At 35.8% G+C, this 13,748-nt stretch overlaps 1 protein-coding gene across 1 annotated transcript in view; it reads left to right on the forward strand.

Moving 5' to 3' along the window:
* The window catches only part of RPGRIP1L (RPGRIP1-like), a 71,595-nt gene extending 58,290 nt beyond the window's left edge, over positions 1–13,305 (forward strand). Inside the window, exons 22-24 of the mRNA XM_009885058.1 lie at positions 2,123–2,207; positions 9,486–9,619; positions 13,035–13,305. Coding sequence (XP_009883360.1) covers positions 2,123–2,207; positions 9,486–9,619; positions 13,035–13,138 — 323 coding nt within the window. The 3' untranslated portion in view covers positions 13,139–13,305. The remainder of the gene's footprint in view (positions 1–2,122; positions 2,208–9,485; positions 9,620–13,034) is intronic.
* Positions 13,306–13,748: the final 443 nt, after the last annotated feature.

Consider the following 13,748-nt stretch of genomic DNA (forward strand, 5'->3'; position numbering starts at 1 on the left):
AATGTTAATGTTTGGAATTGCAGTGATTTTTTAAATAAGGTTCCGGGGTCATTGTAATCTTCAGGTTTTAATGCTTCTTTAGGACAAACTTTAACATTATAATTTTTAATGCAAACTGTCACAAGTTATTTTTGAATTATTTTTGCATTTAATTGGATAGCAATATGAGATGTTCAAGAAATATAACCTGGGAGCATGGTTATAATTCTAAGTTCAAACAGTACTAAGGGGTGATATGAAAGCATGTTATTCATCAGGAACTAAAAATATATTTTCACTATGGTTAAGAATTTTCCCCAGACTTGAGTGGAGTTCTTGTGCCGAATGTTCTGCTAGTCTGAATTTTTCCATTGAGTGAAATGAATTCAAACTCTTTAGGCTTGTAAATAATTTCCATTTCAAATTGTTTTAGATACAGAATTAATAAACTTGGGAAATTCCATTTGGGATGCTTATGAGGAAGGGAAGAATCTGTTGATGTGGCAGCTCCTTTGAAGTTCTTTGGCTGTCCATCTGTCTCCCTGCTGCCTCCCCATCACTTCCTGTGGTGGCCCCAGGAGCACTTGGCCATGAGAGTAGCACATGTGGAAAGTCATCTGCATGCCCAAAAGAATAGCAGACGGCAGTAATAGCTTCTTTTAACCTGTCTAAGAAAGTAAGACTATTATGGGTGGAAACTAAGGATCTCAAGGTAGAGCACCAATTTCTGTTAGTAGAGAAAAAAGTGTTAAATTGCAGATTCCTTTGATTGAATGATTCAGATACCAGTTGTACTGGCTGTTTTCTGAAAGTAACTGATTTCTAATAGTGATTTTGCTGGCCAGGTAAGAGCTGAGGAGCAGCTTTGGAGAAAACTGGAGAACCAGAAGCTCTGGAAGGTGTGCTTCCTTGAGGGACTTTTATAGAGATATGTCTGTCAATAAAACCCTCTGCAAGGACTTAATTTGAGCCTTTTCATCTCTTTCATACTCCTGTATTCCAATACTCTCTGCTCCTTGGTAGAATTAGTAATTTCTGTTTATACAAATAAGTTTATTTTGGATAGTAGAAGGGTACGAAATATGTTCAAGATTTGTAGGCGCATTGGAAAAGGAAACCTTAATGTGATGCAGAGAGTGAAAAAGAGCATTTCTGAGTACAGTAGCAGAGTAACTAGAAGGGAGTGAGGCACATCAATATTAAAGATCTTGGAATTTAAAGACAGACAAATTTCTAGCTCCTCCTCCTGCCCTGAAAAACAAATGAAAAATGTTCCTTAGAGCTGTGTTTGTTTCTGAGGGTTATATTCATTCTAATTCTGTCCTAGAAAAAATTTTTCAACTGCATTTCTTACTTTAAAAAAGTAATTCCTGTAACACTGTTTTTCAATTTTCGTATCCTCAATTTTTATAATCTTTCACAGTGATTTACTGATACTTGTAGGCGGATACCATTTGCAGAAAAGAAGCTACTTTCTTAGTATAAGATGCCCAAAAACTTCTTAAAGAATTTCCAAAACCCCTTGTTTCTCATTCTTTTATTGTTTTCTCCCAAACCAAGGCTATTTTTCACTGTAGGTCATATTAGTGGTATAAAAATTAAAAGCTGGTCCTTGTGTTTGTATTTTAAATTAAAACAATAAAAGGCTTTCAGAGCACTCCCACTGCCCAGGTTGTGGATTTTCTCCAGTCCATTGGTCTAGATGTTTCTCTGATTGAAATACTGTGGCAGGAAAGGAGGATTAAATTACTGAGGCTGTCAAAAAGGACAAGCACTCTGCCATACATTATCATTATCACTAGCTTCCTCAGTGGAGGAAAATGCAGTAAATCACTTCAAATACAAAGCAATAAAGACCACTAGCTTTTAAAATCATGACGGCTATTGCCATTAACAGAAAATGACAGCTGTGTGGCATGCTTAGATGCTGCTTGTATCTTTTTTGACAGTGCGCACATAAACCTGCCAGTGACATGCTATTAGATCACATGACCTTTCAAATTTGATTCTAGCGTTGTTGCGTTTCCTTAGGAAAGACAAGGGAAAAATGTTTATTTTTCTTTGTTCTGTTCTTCATGCTCTTTCTTCTAAAAGATGAAACCCAATCGATAACTGGTTATATTAATTCCAATTTGCTTTGCAGTGATACATGTGGATAAAGCAAATAATCACGCAAGAAGAGAGTATCTCAAGTCTATGCTTCGAAAGCCAGATTTGCATACTGACAGGTACATGTTAGTGCTGAAAAAGTCTATAAAGGTCTTTGTAAATAATGTTTATGGTTTGGATTGTTGTTTGAATTTATTGAGAGGTATTCCTGAGAAGTTAATCCATAACTAACTAGAGAAAATTTTGTTTCGGCTAGGAATGATACATTCTGATGTGGTGATTGATCTACATTTCTTCTCTGACTATGTTCATGTGGCATGGAATATTGCAATATCTCTTAATGCTGTTTCAGTGCTGTGTTTCGGTTTTGTTAACAACCTCGTTTTGCAAAAGATAGATTCTATTATCAGCATTCTAGCAATAATGAATTTGAAAAGCACATATCTACATGATGGTAGAGTAATACCTCTGTTGCTTTCTGAATTCAAGGCACTAAAAGGAGTGTAAAAGATTCAGAAAGTGTTCCTTGGCCCTAGAATTTCCAAAAACCTAGAGAGAGAGAAACGTAGCAGGCAGCTATGATGTGTGTATACATATGAGAAAGTAGAAATTAGTCTTGTCCAAGCTCATAATAATAAATTTGTTCTTATTCACTTTTTTTGATTGAGGTAGTGCGCGCATTACTTTAAGAGAATGAACGACATCATAGAATCATAGAATGGTTAGACTTGGAAGGGACATTAAAGGTCATTTTGTTCCACCCCCCCCGCCCTGGGCAGGAACACCTCCCACCAGCCCAGGTTGCTCCAAGCCCCGTCCAACGTGGCCTTGAACCCCTCCAGGGATGGGGCAGCCACAGCTTCTCAGGGCAACCTGCCCCAGGGGCTCACTGCCCTCGAAGTAAAGAATTTCTTCCTGATATCTAATCTAAATCTCCCCTCTTGCAGTTTAAACCCGTTACCCCTCGTCCTATTGCTGCACTCCCTGATATAGAGTCCCTCCCCAGCTTTCCTGTAGTCCCAATTCCCTTTGAGTACTGGAAGGCTGCTCTACATCCTTTGATTCTGTTTCCTCTTGAAGGTCAATCTTCATTAAAATGGAACAATTATTGATTTAAAGATTCATTTAATTTGCAGAAGTGTAGAATACCTGCTGATTGTGTTTGAAGTGTAGGAGTTACTTCTAAATCTTTTAAATATGTATTTATTCACAAATTGCAGATTCACTCTGCACTAAGAGAGAGAGTGATCTCTCTTCATTCTATTTCCCTTCTAAAGCTGAGTTTCATGCCTTGGCCACAAAACAGGTTTTACTGGAATGGAGCAGGGAACACCATGAAATGATTACTTGTTGGGATGGAAGTCTCATACCAAAACTTTCTTTAGGTTTGGAGATTTTTTTTTTTTTTTAAATAGTCCTCGCTTAATAAGCAAGCAGAGCACTTATTTTACTGTATAGATTGGGTAAGTGGGTAACTAAGAATTTAACAATACTGAGGACAAAATATTCTTTCTTTCCTGAGGAAAGAAAGATTCAGCAAAGGAAAATAGCTAGTCTGTGGGATGCAATTTCACCTATAAATACTTACATAAATATAATAAATATTTAACAAACCTAAGGTAAAATAACAGCAGCGAGGTTTTTCCCATAACAGAGGCCTTCATCTTTTACGTATGCCATCGTGGTACTGTCCTCTGTGTTACTAGGTAGGTTGTTTTCTGCATTTATATCCATGTCTAGTTTGGTCTGTGGTGAAACTTCAATTCTGTGTTGACTAAATAGCAAGGCAGGAAGTTCCTCAGTAGTCCAGTTCCCCACTTTATCCTAGGGAGAGGACCACCAGGAAACAAAATTTATGGAAAGATTCTGCCTATACACCAAATGTTTTCAACTCTCTGCGTTTTAAACCTGGCCTAGTTATATCTTCAACACATGTTTTCTATCACAAGCCTTACAAACTCATATCAGAGCTTTTTCAGCTGAAACAGGAACTGAACTAAACTAATGCTTTAAAGCTCAGGAAACCAAATTATCAAGGTTATAAATATCATTGAAAATTGCCTGCACATGGTTAAGCCTGACTCTTTATTGGTGTTTGTGCTACGCCAGATTATAGGAGCGTAGCTAGTGTATTATGTATATTAAATGGTGTATTAAGTTTTCAGGTGAACTTTCTCCCTGTCACAATAAATGTTGTTAGAAATGACACTCATAATGATTTGGTCCATATTAGAACATAAATAGATACATCACATGCTATTTTTGTCTTCCAAAAGGAGAATCACTTTAACGAATGTCCCTTGAAAAGGATAAATATTCTTAGGTGTTAAAAGAGATATTAATATAATACATAAAATTAATGCTCAGCCAAAGTTGCAGCTGTAGCCTAATCCTATAGCTGAAACAGGAGCCCTGAAAATAATGCATTTCACAGCTTTATAGTGTTTTAGTTTACACTTGCAATTAAATAAATGTAGATTGACATGGCATTTATATGGGAAAGTATGTTCATTTCACAGAATCATAGAATTGTTTAGGTTCAAAAAGACCTTTAAGATCATTGAGTCCAGTCATAAACCTAACGCTGTCAAGTTACCTCTAAACCATGTCCCTCAGCACCACATCTACCTGGCTTTTAAATGCCTCCAGGGATGGGGACTCCACCACTTCCCTGGGCAGCCCGTTCCAATGCTTGACAACCCTTTTGGTGAAGAACTTTTTCCTGATAGTCAATCTAAAATTTGTTGGGAGTGGGGTTTACTGTTCATTAAAAGATATGATTTCAAAACGAAGTTGATTTTTTTCTTCTTTTAATTTCACTTCTTGATACGGAAACATTGTAAATATTTATTAGAAATGTTGAGCTTGTTTCCACGTTTGAAATGGCTTTAGTGGAAAAAATGAAAGAATATTCAGTATTCAAGAAAATCAAGAAAACATGATGCTAAATAGAATGTTATAAAATCTAAAATATATGAGCGTGAGGTAGTAGAAGACTAGGAAGACTGTTTGAAATCTTATTTAGGTTAGGAATTGTTGCATACCACAAAGATGGTGGTTCTCTTTTGATAGCATCTTTGTCTTTACATTTTCAGACAGACAATGTCTCTATCATTAATATGGAAATGTTGTCAGAACACTTGCTTTTTCTTATAGCTGTATTGTGTGACATGGGTAGCTGTTTTGTTTTGTTTCTTTTTCTGTATAATAGGGATTCAAATTACATTCCTTATTTATGTTAAGAAGCTATACTTACTAATAGTTGTAAAATGTTGCAAAAAAAAAAAAAAGATTTTTATTTTATCATCTGAACCCCATAGTTATTTACTTACATGTTCAAGTCTTTAAATCAGTTAATAACAGGAGGCATTTCTGGCAGTCCATTTACCTTACTGTAACTGTGTCGTAGTTATCTTTTATTCTTCATCCTGTTTGTATTCCACTGTTGCCTTGCAGCATTTTAAGAGCGTAAAAATTTGGCTCATATAGAGAAACTTACCTTATTCCTCATGCCAGATTGTACGTGCAGACCTGGCGATAGAGTATATGCTCTTCTGACAAGTGTCAAAAGAGACATATGTGAAGAATGGAGGAATCCATTCTTCTAACAGTCGCCCTGCTGTGATAACAACAGTGAACAGGTTTATGCAAGAGGTTTCCAAGCCGATCCTGACAGGTGCATCATTCCTTGGTAAGAAACTGACTGTATGAAGTCATTGTTCTCCCAAGTAACAAAATCTGCGCATCCATGTTATAGGACCACAGAGCATGTGTACAGTGTTAGCTTCACATTAGCATACTAGATTAACACAAAAGATTTTCTTCTTGCTGCTTAAAAATGACTGATCTCTGGAATAAAGAATTAGAATGGAATTGGCCTATATGACAGCTTTTGTCCACGCACTCTAAATTCCCTGCTGGTGATAACACCTTGAAAGGTTATCATAACAACAAGAGTAAATATTTGTCCAGGGTTTTCTGCTGCATTATAAAGCACATTTTAAGCTTAAGGCAATTATTATTTTTTACTTGTCTTTTAGCCCTTTATTAGCAGACAAGTTTCGTTTAGTTCTCTAGTCTTTCTTGCAGTGGCTAGCAATAATCTTCCCACATAGTACTTTAAACAGGAGGTCAAGATTGCTTCTTATTCTGCCAGTAGGCGTGGGATTCCTGCAAGGAAGTGTGAGTACTGATACCTGGTGTTACAGAAATGTGGAAATGAGCTAGAGAGAAAGTCTAGGATCCTAGAGAGAAGTACAGGAGAGGAACACTATACATAGCTTTATTTATGTAAGAAATCCTAGTATGACTTCGATAGTCCAACTTCCATCCAAGTTTCTTACATAAGCGAGGCAGTGTTAAGGTAAGACGGGACAGTAGCTGCACATTTGTGCATTCTGTGCTGAAGCAGAGCGAGGAGTCTGTTCACGTGCAGTATGTTCCAAGGCAATGGGAACTGTGTGGTTTTAGCCAGTTCAACCTGAAAACAAAACTCTTGCAATTATTGGTAGATGAAGAACACAAGTGAAAGCATACTGAACATCATATTTAAGTATTCTCTAAAATTAAAGCATTTGTAGTATTTTTAAAAAATATAATTGTCAAAGTGATTGTGGTGCCTTTCTTGCAGTCTACTGTTTGGAGCATTCCCTTGGGATCCAGACTTCCAATCTCCTCCTTCCTGATCAGCAGCAAAGACTTAATCCAATATTATGATCTTTTAGGCATGTTGGAACTATAAGGTGTTAGAGGTGCAGTTCTTTTGATCTGTTGTGTTGAAGCTTGTTCTATTTATGTAAAATACTTGAGTATGATCTGAACCAGAAAGTGGACCAGTATGAACGAGACTCCGCTTTGGCTCTAAGGTCCCAATCTCCCAAATGTTCCTAGGTCTGCTTTTAGTTTATGCTTTAGAGAACGTGTTAGTAGTAATTGGTTCCCTTAAGTGATAAAAATTAAACCAGCACTAATCTCCTCCTCTTCTATCACTGTCTTAACTGCTAAGCTGGATTCTCCAGTTGATCTGATTTCATACTGACACTGAATCATAACAAAACTGATCTGTTCCCAATACCCACCAGTTTTATTGATTATTCTTATAATTTTTATTTTTTTTATTTCATTTAGTATTTGTCTTACACATCAAATTATTTGCTTCTTTTTGATTGAGTTTTGGCAGTTTTGCTACTGCTTAGCTCTGTGCCAAAATCTTAAGTTAGATGCATTATACTCAATGAAGCCACCTGCTGTTGGAAATAGCTGTCATATTTTTCCTTTTTTTGCCTCCAGAAATTTTTCTTAAAGACACGTATTTTCCATAGGTGTCTGGTTTTAGCGAAGAACAAATATTTATGTGTATATTTTCTATAATAAATATTTGTTAGTAAGAGCCAGGCACAAAAATAAACTACTGTAAAAGCATATTGCAGTTGTTGTGTTTAAAGTCTTTCAGGAAGATTTGATTATATTTTGTCTAAGATATCCTTTCCTGTAGACTTGGATTTTGCCCAAGTTGATAGTTACTCATTTGGAATTATGCTTAGTGTAACATTTTTAGGCTGTAAAGCTCACAAGCATTCACAGTTTAAACAACATTGCCAAGACATATCAAAAAAGTAGTTAGCTCTGAATTCCTGTCATTTTGTCAGTCTGTGTTTTTGGCCCCGACACAAGCCACTAACTCAAGTCAGGTCCAGCACAATACTGGAATTGTGTGTTTAAAACAAAAGCCATACTTGGGTGCGGTGAGTGCAATTTAAGTTCACAGAAGAAATGCAAATATTTTGTATAGTTGTTGGGCTTAGATGTTTGGGGTGGACAAGCAGACCCCAGTTAAAAAGCACGGTACATACTCAATACCTGTGTATGCAGGCTGTACTCACAGGTAGGTTTTTATGTGTAAAACAGGAGCAGAATAATGAAGATAAAAGATGAGAGGTATTGGTCAGAGGGGACAAGTACAGGACAAATTGCTGTGTAAGGTCCAACTTTAAATAATGAAAACACAAGACAACATTAGAAAGATACTGTTTTGAGAGAACTGCCTTTAGGTTCCTGTTATTTTTGTGGAATGTGTTCTTGGGTAGAATATGCTGTCCGAGTGTCTAAATGAGGTGTGAAAATTCCCAATAACTTTCAGCTAAATATTTTACACTTGGTGCTTGGAAATGCTTGCTTCATTGACTGTGGCTAGTATTTCTGATATCAGGAAAACATTTGGTATGGGTTTTCTTTCGCAATTATTCATCTCATGTTTCCCACACCACTCGATGTAAAGCCAAGAAAATGCATTGGCTTAAAACTTACTAAAGCTAGATCTAAATTATCAAGTGGAGCGGACTAGAGAATCTCTAGTGCCGTGCACTTGTTGCTAACAGCCTGATTTTCACAGTCCATCAGGATGATTCAGAGTACTAGTTGATGCTACTGACTGAATGTCTATTGCAGTGGAGTGCATTAGGGGTAGTAACTCCCGGAGCACATTTTCAGTTTAGTTTAGTCCAGTCCAACGGGAATCCAATTAACATGCTTCAAGACGTTAAATGCAAATAAAGCACCGTAACTGGGGACAACTGAAAAGTTTTACTTCATAAGCATGTTCCACATCAAAGCTGAAATAATCATACAGGTTCATCTTCTGTGCCCTGACTGAATTAAAGTAGTTGAACTTTTTCAACGAGTTTATGGTATTAAAAGGTTTTAACCAACAAAACAGAATTACATTTAATCTAAACCTTGCATTATTGCATATGAATTGTTTTTATTTCTTCACCTCAAATAATTTGCATGGTATGGTCAACAGTAAAAATTAAGAAAAAAAACGAAAAAAAAAAACCCAAAACAACAAAAGCTAAAAAACCCACTAACTGTATTTTTAGATGTTTCATATAAATGAGTTTTGCTATAAAAGCCTCCAAGTACATAGAGACAATCTTGATTTTTACATATGGGGGTTAAATATAAGAATTTAAGTAACTTGAACAGATGATTCAGCAGCTGAGCTGAACAAACTTACAAGTTTCAAATGTGAAAAAGTCTTTAATCCTTAGACTATTCTGCCTGTTGCTGCTGTATGAACAATAATTGTACCACAGGGTGGTGGGGAGGGGGGAGAGAAATGAAACAATTCTATAAGCCTGCAGATCTGTGGTTACAACTTCATTGTCCTTCTAGTACTGCCAAATAATGCTTAAGAAGGAGGAAGGATTTAAAAGAAAGGGTCTCAGACTATTCTTGTCATGGAAAATGTTTAATATAATTGATTAAGAGTTGTGGTTTATGCTTAACTGGTGAAACAGAGCATGGGCTTGCCTTTTTTTCTGGTTTTTGAGTTAATTTTCAACTCTTTTTGAAGCTAAAATATCAAATATATTTTTTTTGTTTTTTCTTGTGCTTAGCCTACGGTTTACAGTGGTCAGTGATCCCCCAGAAGATGAACAGGATCTTGAATGTGAAGATATCGGTTTCGCTTATGTCAGTTTGAGAGAGATATTCCAGAAGCAAAGAGATATCATTGAGCAAGATATTGACGGTAAGTTTTAGAGATTACTTCCTTGTAACATGAAAATTTTTTGTTGAATTTTTGCTTTTCTCTGCAAGTAATTGTTTGACATTGTTTCAATAAGAAATTCTTTAATATTAACTCATGACTTCCACATTTGTTTGCAAAAGTTGGCAAATACTGTGTGCTGTTGTTATTCCTTAAAAAATGTTTAAAAAAAAAAAAAAACACACAAAAAAACCCAAAACCAAACCGCATTCCTAGCTCACAATAATTAGTTTATAAAACCTAGTAACTTTCAGGACATGTCCACTTGCTATAATTCTGTATTTTGTACAGAAAACTTCATGCTAGTAAGACTATAAATATATATTTTGCTATTAAAATTTATGCCAGTAATTCTGTATTGGTAATGTCTATATCTTATTTGAAGTTACATTATAACCCCCAGAGTACCTCAAGCTTGTGTCTTCCATATGAAACCTGAATCTGAGACAATCTAAAGCACTGGTGCCTTTGGTTAGGTACCAGTTTAGCGTAAGTGTCCTTCTGTAACAGACCGACTTTCACTCTGACTCACTAAAGCAAGGTGAGGTGAGTAGGAGGTGTGGAGTCTTCTGTTTCCTGGGTCTTCCGACAGCGTTTTTATAACACTGACAAGAAGAGTCAAGAAGGATACTTGATCCTTCCACAGACAGTGAAGGGAAATATTCTCCTTGCTTAGACTTTTCTGTTCCCCAGGGTAGCAGGGACATGGTTAGGAATGGTGCGTTTTTCTCCGTACCTGTTCCTCTCCATCCTCTTTCCCCATTGTGGTAATGCTCAGTGAAGAAGCTGAGAAGAACTGTTGTAAAACAGTTACTCTCCTATAACAGTTAGTGAAGCAGCTTGATTACTAGACACAGAGCACCCATGTTCACAAGGTACTCTTTGCAACAGCAAGAATTCTAGTTAGCTCTAGTAGAATGCCAAGCTAATGGGACTTTGCTACTTCTCCTGTTGTGTCTAATTACCATACCTTAAGTGATGGGGAGCTGAGTAGCAAGGGAAAGAAACAGGCTTTCTTATCCATTTCCATGATCATGCATGATTTGCATCCATGCTGTAGCTAAAAGTATGCATCAAAGTTCCAGGAACGCGATAAGGAAAATTCTAAGAACAATCAAATTTCCATACCCTGGAAAAATAATACACGGATTTGATGCACTTCTTACTGTGGCTGAGCCACTTAATCTTTTCTCCACTACGATTTTTTTTTCAAAGTAGTTGTATGAAAGCACATCTCCTCCAAAAAGGTATTTCATAGTCTCTCACTGGAAAATTGTTTTTGTTCTGGACTTTATGGCCATAATTCCCATTGTCATGATTCCCATTTGATAAGATTGATTAGTGATACAAATATAATTTTATACCCTTGAAAGTTACCTTTCACAGAAGTCTTAAAACTCCTAATCGTCATCTGAGAGAATAATTATGACAGGAAGGACTGGTTTTTGTTACTAGTTGTTCTGTGAAAAGGTAGTCATTACTATGTATTCAATAGTGTGAGGAGCATTTCTTGCCCTAATCATAAGACATTGTAACTAATTTTTACTTTGTGTACATTACATCTATGGAAGTGATAGTAGTAGATAGAAATACTTATTCTTATTCCTATCCACACTTCTCCCCTTCCCTGCAGATGCTGTACAGTTTAGATTTATTTTTTTATTGCATCCATAACCATATTTTCTGAAAATTTAGAACTTTCAGAGAATTGAAATGAATTGTACATTAATATATGTAAGAACATGGCAAAAGTAGAATATATCAGTATATTTTCTTGGATGAAGTCATTGTAAAAGGGTCTGTTCTTCAGATCTGGACACAGACTTCAATTAAATGTAATGGCACAATACATAGAAATCTTAAATAATATTATACACCTTCTCTGAGGTGGGTATTGGTTTGAGGGAAAAAGAATAAACGTAGACACAGGGAAGTTCACAGATGCTACCACATGAAGATCTAATCATTCTGAAGTTAGATACCATAAACTGCCTTCATTCTTTTTGAGGCCTGCAAGCATATATCTTTTTCAAATCTTGTTCCTTTCATTGGCGATTGTGTGAAAGTGGCCCACTTGAAATCTGAAGCAATTAAGTGAATGGGTAATCAAGAGGCTGGATGAAAAAGAGTATAGACAAGACATGTAACAATATGTCTCAGAGATAATATGACAATATTAAAACTGAGAAAATAGAATTAATGTTATCTTCCGATATCGTTAGTTACAGTTATCCCACCGTTCTTAAAAGTAAAAACAATAATGTCCCCTGAACTCTGCTCTTTTAAGTTGACAGTTCACGGAGTGATTTGTTCAAGTATATACAAAATGGTTTGCATCTCGAAGAATAGCATCCAATCTGTCCGATAATAGCTTTGTCAACAAAGTAAACGAAGGTTTATCCCATGTTTTTCTTTCTCCAAACCGCTTCTGAGCTGTCCCAGCAGCCTAGAAGTTGTAGCATGCAGTTTCATTGCACATCCCAGAGTACTTATCCCAGTTTATAAATACATAACCTTGCCATTTGTCTGCTGTGTAATTGTATAATGTCTGCTTTGAAAAGACGTGCTGTCAAGATTACTTGTTTTTATTTGAATTCCTTCTAGAGTCATGTTAGGCAGCCTGATTGCTTTTTATGCAGGACTGGGAAAGAGCCCCATTTTTGACTGTTAGCAGCATGTTTTTAATCACAGCAGCAGAGATTGCGGCCCTCTGGGCTTACTTAGATATTGTAAAAGAGTGCGATTTTACATCATGTTAGCTAACTTCTGTAAGCAGAAATTTTAAATACTACTTTAAAACCCACGTAGCCAAAGGTGAAGGTAGTTAAATAGTTTAGTCTAGGCGAAATACCGTCTTCGTCTACGCTTCACTATTTTACAACACATGGAAGCCTGGAATTAAAATAATTTTGCATTGCACCCACTGGAAAGAAAACCAAAACAATTTACTATTTAAATGCTAATATAACTGTCCAGGCTGATTTGGACTGGTTGTACAAACAGTGTAGAAAATGCATTAATTGGTGTGTGTTTTCCTTAAAACTATAAGTATACATATATGTCTTTACTAGTGTTCATAACATCTATATTTACATACTGTGAAAAATAATTTATATAGGCAATTATCATAGAGATTATTTGCTTTATTTCAAAGTTAATTCCAACACTAATACTTTTATTGATGTACATTCTAGATCTTGGAGTGCTTAGTTTCCAGTAGGCTGAGTGCCTGAACTGGGAGATTTCTGTCTTATTTATAGATTTATTTTTTTTTCCTCTTATTTTAAGCCCATGGTAGATGCCTTTGAATCTGTCCAAATGCTACGGAAAATTATCAGAACAAAAGCAAAACCTTAAATGAAACTGCTAATGCTGTTTTCTGATGTTTCCTTTCTAGTTTTCGATTCACAAGATGATAGTGCAGTAATTGGAAAGCTCAAAGTGTCAGTGGAAGCCCTCCATGCGCTGCGTTCCGTCTATGAAGAATGCGAAGATGACTAGGAGGCATGAAAGGGAAGTTTGCCTACAGAAGTTCCTTCTCCCAGTGTAAATACATGCTTGATAGTGCTTCAAAGATGAGATCTTTGTAATTCTTACAGTATATTTAATGTATAATTTATGTGAAAAGGACGCTTGATTTGTAGTTGTAAAGTTTTGTATACTTTTCAGTCTGTTTGTTTTTATATTTCCCCCCTAAGGCTAAGAATCTCTCCACAATGGACAACGTCTTGTAAATAATTAATACCTACATGATTGAATGATGTGCTTTATTTGCATTTTCAAGATTTTTTCCTACATAAAACAGTAATAAAAATGCAAGTCAAATTTTTAATTTTTAATAAAAAAACCATAAGCCTTAGAAAACTGATTAAAAATACTTTTATGTTATCCCTAATCACCCCACTAAATGGAATGCCTGTGATTAGCCTCATTAAGAATTTTATACTGTGAAGATTTTATTAAAAGCAATATATGAAAATTACTTGGATTAATGTGTTAATCTGCCTCTTTAAAATGCTAATATCCATTTTATGCACATTAAATCTCAGTATGTGTTTTCTTTGATGCATGCAGTTCCTATCAATTAAATATAAAAAATGAGGCTAGTTGC

This window comes from Charadrius vociferus, unplaced genomic scaffold, assembly GCF_000708025.1.
Source record: "Charadrius vociferus isolate BGI_N301 unplaced genomic scaffold, ASM70802v2 scaffold475, whole genome shotgun sequence".
Taxonomy (NCBI): Eukaryota; Metazoa; Chordata; class Aves; order Charadriiformes; family Charadriidae; genus Charadrius; species Charadrius vociferus.